We start from the raw sequence: 12,414 nt of genomic DNA, 5'->3' as shown, positions 1-12,414 counted from the left end.
TGCTGGGCAGATGCCTGACCAGCAGCATAACCCAAGGCTTTGAGTGTCATGCACATGTATGTGTGTAGTGTCAGTAGATTTCTTCTGCGTGATTTTACCAGAGGACAACACTCACGTTGCCATGACTTCTTTTTCAGTGAGCCAAGTGCGTGCTGCACACGGGACCTCTGTTTATCGTGTCATGCGTAATGACTAGACGCTCAGTTGGATATTCTTGTCAAAGTTGGGAGAAAGGGCGAGAGCGGGATTCGAACCAAGGACCCTTCTTTTTAGTTTCTATGATTATGAAGATCTCAGAATACAGCTACCGAAATCATTATGATAATCATCCTAGCAGTTTTCACTAAAAACAGAATAATGTCTGCAAAAAAAAAAAAAAAAAAAAAAGGACTGATGTGTAACTTTGCTTCATACATTGACAAAGCACAGATAATGTTGAAATCAAAGTGTAGTAACGTCGTAGTACGTATGTCATTTCAATTTCTCATAGTGAGCGATAATATTGATCTTTCACTTTGTGTGTGTGGCTGTCATGTTGGAGATGTTAGGGGAGTAAGAGGTAGGAGGGGGTATAATGTTGGAGTGCTGAGCATTGCCAAGTTCGTATGTTAGGGGAGTAAGAGGTGGAGGGGGTATAATGTTGGAGTGCTGAGCATTGCCAAGTTCGTATGTTAGGGGAGTAAGAGGTGGAGGGGGTATAATGTTGGAGTGCTGAGCATTGCCAAGTTCGTATGTTAGGGGAGTAAGAGGTGGAGGGGCTATAATGTTGGAGTGCTGAGCATTGCCAAGTTCGTTCTTAGAAAGGAAGCTAAGAGAACGAACTATTGAGAGAAAGAGAGTGTGTGTGCGTGTGTGTGTGTGTGTGTGTGTGTGTGTGTGTGTCTGTGTCTCTGTGTGTGTGTGTGTGTGTGTGTGCCTCTGTGTGTGTGTGCGTGTCTGTGTGTGTGTGTGTATGTGCCTCTGTGTGTGTGTGTGTGTGTGTGTGTGTGTGTGTGCCTCTGTGTGTGTGTGTGTGTGTGTGTGTGTGTATGTGTGTGTGTCTGTCTGTCTGTCTGTGTGTGTGTGCGTGTCTGTGTGTGCGTTGTCTGTGTGTGTGTGTGTGTGTGTGTGTGTGTGTGTGTGTGTGTGTGTGTGTGTGTGTGTGCTGGAGAGAGCGAGAGACAGAGAAAGACAGAGACAGACAGACAGACAGTTGTGGCGTTCTTGTTTGCGCTTGGTTTTCAGCATAGACACGAGAATTTGATATATCAGTGTCCTGATACACAAAACAAAACAATCAAAATCCAAAATTATTTTGAATAGGAAAATCTTCTTACATGAATATTTTCTATTACAGTAAAAGGTCAGATGAAAATTACAAAGGTATCAAGCAAAATAAAATAAAACAAAACAAAATAATCAAAATACAAAATTATTTCTAATAGAAAAATTTACTTACATGAATATTTTCTATGTATATGTACAGTAAAATATGAAACAGTTTGATTTCGTCTCTTCTTTTTTTTTTTTTCTTTTTTTTTCTTTTTTTGGTCTTTTTTTGTCTTTTTTTTTTTGTTGTTGTTGTTGTCTTTTTTGGTCTTATAAAAAATTTTTTCAAAAACAAATAATACTTGACTTTGTGCTTTTTGTGGTTGTTTTCCATCATGAGGTCAACGAAGCTTTTTCTCTGCTCCAACTGAGTGGTTGTATGGACATAAAAACGTATGATTTGCATTGTTTTCATTTTCTAATAAATGTTTACCGCAGAACCAGTATATGTGAATGTTAAAAGTGTTTACGTTCACATAGGTAATGTAGTTTTTCAAGTGTCACGCATAGCTTTACGCATCGTTTTTTTTTATACCATGGACTGCTGCTTTTTTCCCATCAGCTTACGCTAATAATATACATATAATTCGGACAACAATAAGATAAAGTCAAATACTTTGTCGGACTTAAGGGAATTATTCCTGTACTAAACGGTAGCAGAGGGGACAGTCAGTCACCAATTTCAGTTGTCCTTTCAAAGATACATTTTAAGCATACTCTTCCATCGACTGGTGTGATAATGTTCAGCCTGAAAAGAAACTTGGTGAATGCTTAACTCTCTCCATACGAACGGCGAAAGAGACGACGTTAACAGCGTTTCACCCCAGTTACCATCATCAAAATATTGCAAGCGGAAGGCTCTTATACTGAAGAGGTGAATGTTGACAAAGAATACCACAATTCTGACGACGGAAGCTAAAGGTTGGGTCATTCAGACACCCACTGGACATCCGAGGGGTCTGTGTTGAGGAGAAGAGAGGACTGGCCGTACTGAGTGAGTTAAAACATTGACGTGTGGCAAACAATGGACAGTTTTCGTGGCCAGTCTCACTTTTTCTTTTATCTTTGATAAAGTACGCATCGCTGTCCATAACAAAAAAAAAACCCTACATCACATAAAACAAATGTCCGGATAAACTGTGACTGTGAGCAGGCCTTCACGTTGTCGCTGCAAGCAGCACAGAAACGGTGTTTATTTCTAGTCCATTTCTTTTATCTTCTTTTCTTCTTATTCTTAACCTTCTAAAACTAAAGACAGACAGACAGACATACAGTACGAACAGTGATAATTATTCTTGTGTACACAATAAGACACATAGAACAACTAACTTTTTGCATGGTAACAAACGAAAAAAAGCAATCAAGGACCTGAACAGCAACAACCCACAACAAAGGTTAAGTACAAAAGAAAGCCTGGAAATCACTTTTTTTTTCCTTTTTTGTGTGTTAGTTATTGATATTTTCACAACAAAGCCAACATACATATATCCTGTATATAAAACGTAACAGTATATAAAATGGAAGACACATCGAAATTTGCATCGTTTTGTTAGTTTTGTGTGGGGTATTTTCGGGAAACGTAATTATAATTATAAACTGGTTGATCAGTGTTCCTTTTGAGTTAGTTTTGTGTTTTGTTTTATTTCGGGTTTTTTGTGCTTTTTTTAACATTTACAGCGGGATTGTGTGGTGATTGATTTTGTTGTTGTTGTTGTTGTTGTTGTTGTTTTTGTTGTTGTTGTTGTTTTTGTTTTGCTTCTTTGTTGTTGTTGTTTTTATTGTTGTTTTCTTCTTCTTCGTTTATTTTGTTTGGTGATATGTGAGCAATTTTTATGTCGGTTTTTTTTTCTCTCCCACCCCCCACCCCCACCCTACCCTCTTGCCCCATCTCCCTCCCTGCCCTCCTCCCCCCGTTTGAAAGAACTGGTATCACTTCGGAATTTAGCTGCCTTTGCGAAACAATTGGATGCCGAAGTCCACACGGCATAAGCTCACATTTGTTTAACATTCTCATGTCCTCGTTTTGGCCTGTGCGCCCGCTGTGTTAAAACAGCTTCTCCCCTCCCTCCTCCTCCTCCTCCTCCTCCTCCTCCTTCTTCTTCTTCTTCTTCTTCTTCTTCTTCTTCTTCTTCTTCTTCTCTTTCTCTGCCTCGTTCTATTCATTTATTTTTCTTGTTTGTTCATCTTCTTCCTCCCACCCTCCCAGTGAATATGCAGATAAAATTAATGAATAACAAATAAATTAATTAATGGATTGATTAATAAATCAATAAATAAACAAATGAATAAATGTAAACTAAAACCTCGAAGAAAACTAATAGACCGATTTTTATCCACAGAATACATCATTTTACTTCTTTTTTTCCCCTCTGAATAAAACTTCTCATTGTTTCTCAATTTTTTCCTCTGAATAAAACATCTGATTGTTTCTCATCGTCTTCCTCTGATTAAAATCTCTCTTTGTTTCTCAAACTTTTTCTCTGAATAAAATCTCTCGTTGTTTCTCAAACTTTTTCTCTGAATAAAATCACTCAATGTTGCTGATTCTTTACCTCTGAATAAAATCTCTCATTGTTTCTCAAACTTTTCCTCTGAACAGAAAACCTCTCAATATTTCTCATTATTTTCCTCTGAATAAAACTTCTCGCTGTTTTCATTCTCCAAGATAAAAAGAGGAACTTTGAGTGGCTTACTTTCATTTGACGTACCCCGATAACCGTGGGAGTGTCGGAACTATTTTTTTTCTCATTTGAAATACACCCTAAAGCGTGTCAAACTGAACTTTTGCCTAGTTCCTCCTAATTTTCACGCATTGAACTCAGGCCCACTTTGAAGGGCCTCTATAAAAGGCTATCACCATTAAGTACAGCTTCCATAAAAGGCCATCATCATTTACAGAGCCTTTCAAAAGTGCCTCTGTTAAGTATGGCTTCCATAAAAGGCTATCATCATTTATAGTGCCTTTCAAAAGTGCCTCTGTTAAGTATGGCTTCCATAAAAAGCTATCATTATTTATAGTGCCTTTCAAAAGTGCCTCTGTTATGTATGGCTATCATCGTTTACGGTACCTTTTAAAAGTGCCTCTGTTAAGTATGGCTTCCAAAAAAGGCTATCATCATTTACAGTACCTTTCAAAAGTGCCTCTGTTAAGTATGGCTTCCATAAAAGGCCATCATCATTTATAGTGCCTTTCAAAAGTGCCTCTGTTAAGTATGGCTTCCATAAAAGGCTATCATCATTTATAGTACCTTTCACACGTTCCTCTGTTAAGTATGGCTTTCATAAAAGGCTATCATCATTTATAGTGCCTTTCAAAAGTGCCTCTGTTAAGTATGGCTTCCATAAAAGGCTATCATCATTTATAGTGCCTTTCAAAAGTGCCTCTGTTAAGTATGGCTTCCATAAAAGGCTATCATCATTTACAGTACCTTTCAAAAGTGCCTCTGTTAAGTATGGCTTCCATAAAAAGCTATCATTATTTATAGTGCCTTTCAAAAGTGCCTCTGTTATGTATGGCTATCATCGTTTACGGTACCTTTTAAAAGTGCCTCGGTTAAGTATGGCTTCCATAAAAGGCTATCATCATTTACAGTACCTTTCAAAAGTGCCTCTGTTAAGTATGGCTTCAAAATAAAAGCTATCATCGTTTACGGTACCTTTTAAAAGTGCCTCTGTTAAGTATGGCTTCCAAAAAAGGCTATCATCATTTATAGTACCTTTCAAAAGTGCCTCTGTTAAGTATGGCTTCCATAAAAGGCCATCATCATTTACAGTACCTTTCAAAAGTGCCTCTGTTAAGTATGGCTTCCAAAAAAGGCTATCATCATTTACAGTACCTTTCAAAAGTGCCTCTGTTAAGTATGGCTTCCATAAAAGGCTATCATCATTTACAGTACCTTTCAAAGTGCCTCTGTTAAGTACAGCTTCCATAAAAGGCCATCATCATTTACAGTACCTTTCAAAAGTGCCTCTGTTAAGTATGGCTTCCATAAAAGGCTATCATCATTTACAGTACCTTTCAAAAGTGCCTCTGTTAAGTATGGCTTCCATAAAAGGCTATCATCATTTATAGTGCCTTTCAAAAGTGCCTCTGTTAAGTATGGCTTCCATAAAAAGCTATCATTATTTATAGTGCCTTTCAAAAGTGCCTCTGTTATGTATGGCTATCACCGTTTACGGTACCTTTCAAAAGTGCCTCTGTTAAGTATGGCTTCCATAAAAGGCTATCATCATTTACAGTACCTTTCAAAAGTGCCTCTGTTAAGTATGGCTTCCATAAAAGGCTATCATCATTTATAGTGCCTTTCAAAAGTGCCTCTGTTAAGTATGGCTTCCATAAAAGGCTATCATCATTTACAGTACCTTTCAAAAGTGCCTCTGTTAAGTATGGCTTCCATAAAAGGCTATCATTATTTATAGTGCCTTTCAAAAGTGCCTCTGTTATGTATGGCTATCACCGTTTACGGTACCTTTCAAAAGTGCCTCTGTTAAGTATGGCTTCCATAAAAGGCTATCATCATTTACAGTACCTTTCAAAAGTGCCTCTGTTAAGTATGGCTTCCATAAAAAGCTATCATTATTTATAGTGCCTTTCAAAAGTGCCTCTGTTATGTATGGCTATCATCGTTTACGGTACCTTTTAAAAGTGCCTCTGTTAAGTATGGCTTCCAAAAAAGGCTATCATCATTTACAGTACCTTTCAAAAGTGCCTCTGTTAAGTATGGCTTCCATAAAAGGCCATCATCATTTATAGTGCCTTTCAAAAGTGCCTCTGTTAAGTATGGCTTCCATAAAAGGCTATCATCATTTATAGTACCTTTCACACGTTCCTCTGTTAAGTATGGCTTTCATAAAAGGCTATCATCATTTATAGTGCCTTTCAAAAGTGCCTCTGTTAAGTATGGCTTCCATAAAAGGCTATCATCATTTATAGTGCCTTTCAAAAGTGCCTCTGTTAAGTATGGCTTCCATAAAAGGCTATCATCATTTACAGTACCTTTCAAAAGTGCCTCTGTTAAGTATGGCTTCCATAAAAAGCTATCATTATTTATAGTGCCTTTCAAAAGTGCCTCTGTTATGTATGGCTATCACCGTTTACGGTACCTTTCAAAAGTGCCTCTGTTAAGTATGGCTTCCATAAAAGGCTATCATCATTTACAGTACCTTTCAAAAGTGCCTCTGTTAAGTATGGCTTCAAATAAAAGCTATCATCGTTTACGGTACCTTTTAAAAGTGCCTCTGTTAAGTATGGCTTCCAAAAAAGGCTATCATCATTTATAGTACCTTTCAAAAGTGCCTCTGTTAAGTATGGCTTCCATAAAAGGCCATCATCATTTACAGTACCTTTCAAAAGTGCCTCTGTTAAGTATGGCTTCCAAAAAAGGCTATCATCATTTACAGTACCTTTCAAAAGTGCCTCTGTTAAGTATGGCTTCCATAAAAGGCTATCATCATTTACAGTACCTTTCAAAAGTGCCTCTGTTAAGTACAGCTTCCATAAAAGGCCATCATCATTTACAGTACCTTTCAAAAGTGCCTCTGTTAAGTATGGCTTCCATAAAAGGCTATCATCATTTACAGTACCTTTCAAAAGTGCCTCTGTTAAGTATGGCTTCCATAAAAGGCTATCATCATTTATAGTGCCTTTCAAAAGTGCCTCTGTTAAGTATGGCTTCCATAAAAAGCTATCATTATTTATAGTGCCTTTCAAAAGTGCCTCTGTTATGTATGGCTATCACCGTTTACGGTACCTTTCAAAAGTGCCTCTGTTAAGTATGGCTTCCATAAAAGGCTATCATCATTTACAGTACCTTTCAAAAGTGCCTCTGTTAAGTATGGCTTCCATAAAAGGCTATCATCATTTATAGTGCCTTTCAAAAGTGCCTCTGTTAAGTATGGCTTCCATAAAAAGCTATCATTATTTATAGTGCCTTTCAAAAGTGCCTCTGTTATGTATGGCTATCACCGTTTACGGTACCTTTCAAAAGTGCCTCTGTTAAGTATGGCTTCCATAAAAGGCTATCATCATTTACAGTACCTTTCAAAAGTGCCTCTGTTAAGTATGGCTTCCATAAAAGGCTATCATCATTTATAGTGCCTTTCAAAAGTGCCTCTGTTAAGTATGGCTTCCATAAAAGGCTATCATCATTTACAGTACCTTTCAAAAGTGCATCTGTTAAGTATGGCTTCCATAAAAGGCTATCATCATTTATAGTGCCTTTCAAAAGTGCCTATTTTAAGTATGGCTTCCATAAAAGGCCATCATCATTTACAGTACCTTTCAAAAGTGCCTCTGTTAAGTATGGCTTCCATAAAAAGCTATCATCATTTGCACTGCCTTTTAAAAGTGCCTCTGTTAAGTATGGCTTCAAAAAAAAAGCTTCATCATTTACAGTGCCTTTCAAAAGTGCCTCTGTTAAGTATGGCTTCCATAAAAGGCCATCATCATTTACAGTACCTTTCAAAAGTGCCTCTGTTAAGTATGGCTTCAAAATAAAAGCTTTCATCATTTACAGTGCCTTTTAAAAGTGTCTCCGTTAAGTATGGCATCCATAAAAGGCCATCATCATTTACAGTACCTTTCAAAAGTGCCTCTGTTAAGTATGGCTTCCATAAAAAGCTATCATCATTTATAGTGCCTTTCAAAAGTGCCTCTGTTAAGTATGGCTTCCATAAAAAGCTATCATCATTTGCACTGCCTTTTAAAAGTGCCTCTGTTAGGTATGGCTTCAAAAAAAAAAGCTTCATCATTTACAGTGCCTTTTAAAAGTGCCACTGTTAAGTATGGCTTCCATAAAAAAAAAAAAAAAGCTATCATCATTTACAGTGCCTTTTAAAAGTGTCTCCGTTAAGTATGGCATCCATAAAAGGCTATCATCATTTAAAGTACCTTTGAATCAATAAGGCCTCCATTAAGTGTTAGTAGCATTCAAAGTGCCCTTTATAAGAAGAAGCGCTTCGCTTACAGCAAGTACATTTAACATTTAATAAAGCGCAGTTTTGAAGTGCCTCTTATGAACACTATAAGCATTCACAGCGCCATTTTAATCAAGTAGTTTTCTTTAATTAAGTACTATCAGCATTTAAATTGCCTTTGTGAATAAGACTACCAGCAATGAAATCGCCTTTTCGTTTTTTTGAAAGCGCCTCCACTGAAAGACTATCAGCATCAACAAAAGTGACCCCTTAGTTACTTAAATGATTAAACAATCAGGCGATGACAGAGAAGGGTCGGTCAGTTGCCCACTTTGAAGAGGCCGAAGAAGCTGGCCCGGTCGTCGTTGGAGACGAGGTCGGGCACGGACACCTGCACGTACAGCTGGTCCCCGGCGTGCAGGAAGAACAGCCCGCCCACGTAGCTGCTGTGCCGGTCGTCCCGGCCGCTGGCCCGCGTGTGACGCGCCTTGAGCAGCAGCCCGGAGGCGGAGGGGTAGACCAGGCTGTAACGCTTCACGTAGTGGCTGGCAAGCTGCGGGGAGGCGGAGGAGTCCTCCTCCTGGTGAGGGCCCTCCGGGCGGTTGTAGAGGATCTGGCAGTAGACGAAGTAGATGCCCGCCTCGCGCACGTACAGCTTGTTGTCGTGGAAGGTCAGGCCTCCCCGCACGTGGGACACGGGGCTCTCGGCCGGGGACTTCCACCGCTGCATGGAGCGGCCTTGCTCGTCTGGCGGTGGGCACACATGTTCAGCGGGACACACAAAAATGAAGTGAGTTTGGATATGAATGCTTACTTAGCGCCTGTCTGTCAGGGATCACGCGACAGGGTTTTTACAAACACAGTGTCGTCTGCGCAACACACACACACACACACACACACACACACACACACACAATAGTGGTAAGGCCACCCACATGACTGTTTCTTTTGCTACTGCTATGACTGGACAGAACTGTCGTGCAGTTTTGTGCTGTACTTGTTGTTGTTATTGTATTTGCTTATTTGTTTCTTTGTTGGTCTCTTTATTTATTTGTCAGCTTGCCTGCTTTATTGCTTGTTTGTTGAAGTTGTATGTGTGCGCGTCCGGAGTTCTTCAATACCTGATAAATACATCTGACTTCAGAATCGAATGGGTTACCACACACCGACGCAAATAACAGACATGTGCTGTTATAAGCAGAGATCCATGCGTCAATCTAAAAGAATAAGCTGTTTGGTTTATCTATTTCTACGCTTAATACTTAATTAACCTGCGTCCTGAATGCACTGATTGACAAAGACAGTTCCGTCAGCGCCTTAGTCCATGCACTCAGTGTAGGATATATATATATATACAATGGACTAATTTATCCACCCATGTCGCACGGCCCTACTTTACTTGCGTACTCCATGCACTGATTAATAAAACCTGTCCGTCAGCGAATTAGTCCGTGCACTCAGTGTAAGAGAGAGAGAGAGAGAGAGAGAGAGAGAGAGAGAGAGAGAGATACATGTATATACACACAAAGGACTGATTTATCCACCCATGTCGCACGGCGTGCGTGGATCAGGGAACTCACCCATGGCCTGAGAGTTGGGTTTGGCCAGCAAGTGGGCCGACACTGACTTCCCGCCCATCGCGACATCTGTTGCGTCATTATCGCTGTTCTCGTTGTCCAGGATGTCTGGAAAAGCAAGATCAAAATTATACCTGTCGTTTATTCTCTCTCTCTCTCTCTCTCACACACACACACACACACACACACACACACACACATATATATATATATATAATTATATATATATATATATATATATATGAGAGAGAGACGGTTGACTGATTGATTGACATGGACGCTTACGTAACGCCTATCCTTTGACTGATTGATTGATTGATTTATTGATTGATTGATTGACTGATTGATTTACTGATTGATTGACTAATTGATATTGACACTTATGTAGCGCCTATCCTCGGTCAGAGACAAAGCTGTAAGTGCTTTTCAAACACGGAGTCTTTTGCACAACACAACAGGCCGCCTACCTGTATGCATGGCCTTAAGCCTTTATTAGACGAGGAAAATAAATGAAGACGAAAACAAATAACAGAATGACGGAAGGAAGTGAAAGGGAAAAGAAATTAAGAAGGAAAAGATGGAAGCAATAATGAGAAAGAAAGATATAGAGAGGGGAGTAAGAAAGAAATAAAAGGTTTACGACACATTTTGGATAATGTACATAAGATTTGCAAATAGGGGCTGGTGATCTCTGTGTGTGTGTGTGTGTGTGTGTGTGTGTGTGTGTGACCAGAAAAAGGAAAAGAACAAGTCCGTAAAAGACCGACTTACCAGCGAGGTTCTTCACTTCTTCTTGTCTCTGTATAATCTGGAACGAAATGGAAGAAAGTTGTGTGAAGGTGACGACTAGGTCTATCTGCTATGAACAATACGAATAAGAATACGAATTTGGTATAATCTGCCATCTATCGTATGCTCCAGTGTATGCCTGCGTGCCCGCGCGTGTGTATGTGTGTGCGTGTGTGTGTGTGTGTGTGTGTGTGTGTGTGTGTGTGCGTTGCATGGAAATGGGAAGGTAACTCCAAAATGAAGAGTCACAGGTAACTGCGCGTTTCAACGAATAAAGTCGACATGAAAGTTGATATCGAAAATCACGCCAACTGTCCAATAGATAATGCATCCCTGTTCGAAGTGCGAAGATCACCCCCCCCTCCCCCCCCCTCCCACTCCCCCTCCCCCCCCCCCTCCCCCTCCCCCTCAACATACTACTCTGCAGCCTAAGCCCTTTCTTCCGAAAAAGAAAAAGACATCATTATTTCAATCCTTTAACAAATGTGACACCAAACCATAAAAATGGAACTAACAGGTGGAATAATTTAAGATGCTAGAATAGGACATTACCCAAATCGCACAACACAATGCAACATCAATGAAAGGGGAAAAGAGAGAGACTGAATAATACTTCACTAAAATCCTTCATGCAGGAGAAAAAAAAAATTGAGCGAGAGAGAATAACAATAATACTTCTTCATTACAGCACACACAGACCAGCACGGACTGCTGAACTTAGCCTAATGAGCTCACCAGTTTGAACAAGGCGGCGAACTGCGCAGGGGTAGACGCACAGCACTTGTCCTCCCCACCGTCGTCGCTGGCGGGGTAGACTTCCAGCTGCTGCAGCAGGGGAGACTCTCCGTCCACCATGGGGTTGGGGTTGATGTGCCCGCACGGAACGCACACGCGCTCCTGGTCAGACACGGCCGATCCATCAGTGCCGTAGAACGTCAGGGCGAACAGCGCCGCAACAGCCAGCAAGCAGACGACACTCAGACAAAGGGAGACAACTGCAATGGAACAGCTACGGCTGGAAGAGTTCTCTCCCCTCCGGTGAACAGCGTCGTCTCCTTTGATCCGGCTCAGTAGGTTCACGTCCGAGTCAACTTGAACGATGGCGTAAGCATTTTCCGAGGGGTCAATGACAGAGCTGTCTGAGGAGAGGGAAGAGGTTTGCGACATCATTCTCACTCTCTCGCTTCCAGACATCTTTTCTTTTTTCTTCTCACCGTTCAAACGGGTCAGTAATGACAGGGAAACTCCCTCCTGGTTTTCTCAACTATCAAATAGCAGCAACAACAACAAAAGTGTCCCGCAAAAAAAGTATCTCCCTCCCTGATTTCCTAGCTATCAAATATCGCAAAAAGTCAGTGTCTTGCCAAAAGTTTTCAGTGTCAGCTCTGTCAACGGGAAGGGAAATGGAAGCCTTGATGGTCCCTAAAATTGACTCAGTCGATGTGACAGTGTTTTTTTTGGCTTGGCCTGTGTGTGTGTGTTCTCACTGCACAGTGGTGGGTAGGCCTCGGAGTGAAGAGAAGGTGGGTGTCAGTGCGTCTTTCAAAACAAAATAAACAAAAAAAGTCTCCCACACTAAGACTGACGAGCGTCTGCTGATCACGCTGTGTGAGTGTAGTTTTCTTCATATAGCAGTTTTTCTGCCTCTTCTCTTCTCTTTTCTTCTCTTCACCTGCCTTCTTTGCGTGAAAATGAGGTTACGAAAATATCACAACTGAACAGGCAGACAGGGGTGTTTTTTTGGAATGAACTAAATGTTTCAGTGCTCTAGGTTTTATCACTGAAAAGCAGGAGCGCTCTTCACAGACTGAAATGTTTCCCTGAA

The 12,414-nt window shown here is 40.4% G+C and overlaps 1 protein-coding gene across 4 annotated transcripts in view; it reads right to left on the bottom strand.

The window, feature by feature from the left end:
• Positions 1-1,289: 1,289 nt before the first annotated feature.
• LOC143289246 (CD40 ligand-like) overlaps positions 1,290-12,414 on the bottom strand; it is a 21,231-nt gene continuing 10,106 nt past the window's right edge. Inside the window, exons 2-6 of one of the 4 annotated variants that reach the window (XR_013056225.1) lie at positions 11,325-12,414; positions 10,572-10,608; positions 9,804-9,908; positions 4,737-8,970; positions 1,290-4,676 (exon numbers count right to left, since the gene is read on the bottom strand). The exon at positions 11,325-12,414 is cut by the window's right edge and continues 48 nt beyond it. Coding sequence is in view for 1 of the 4 variants with exons in the window: in XM_076598226.1 (XP_076454341.1) it covers positions 8,543-8,970; positions 9,804-9,908; positions 10,572-10,608; positions 11,325-11,783 (1,029 nt within the window). In the remaining 3 variants the exon portion in view is untranslated. Of the gene's footprint in view, positions 8,971-9,803; positions 9,909-10,571; positions 10,609-11,324 lie in introns of all 4 variants that reach the window. The other 3 variants (XR_013056226.1, XR_013056227.1, XM_076598226.1) reach the window with 3 other exon arrangements.

Source organism: Babylonia areolata, chromosome 13, assembly GCF_041734735.1.
Source record: "Babylonia areolata isolate BAREFJ2019XMU chromosome 13, ASM4173473v1, whole genome shotgun sequence".
Classification (NCBI taxonomy): domain Eukaryota; kingdom Metazoa; phylum Mollusca; class Gastropoda; order Neogastropoda; family Buccinidae; genus Babylonia; species Babylonia areolata.
This window is presented reverse-complemented; position numbering and strand designations above follow the sequence as displayed.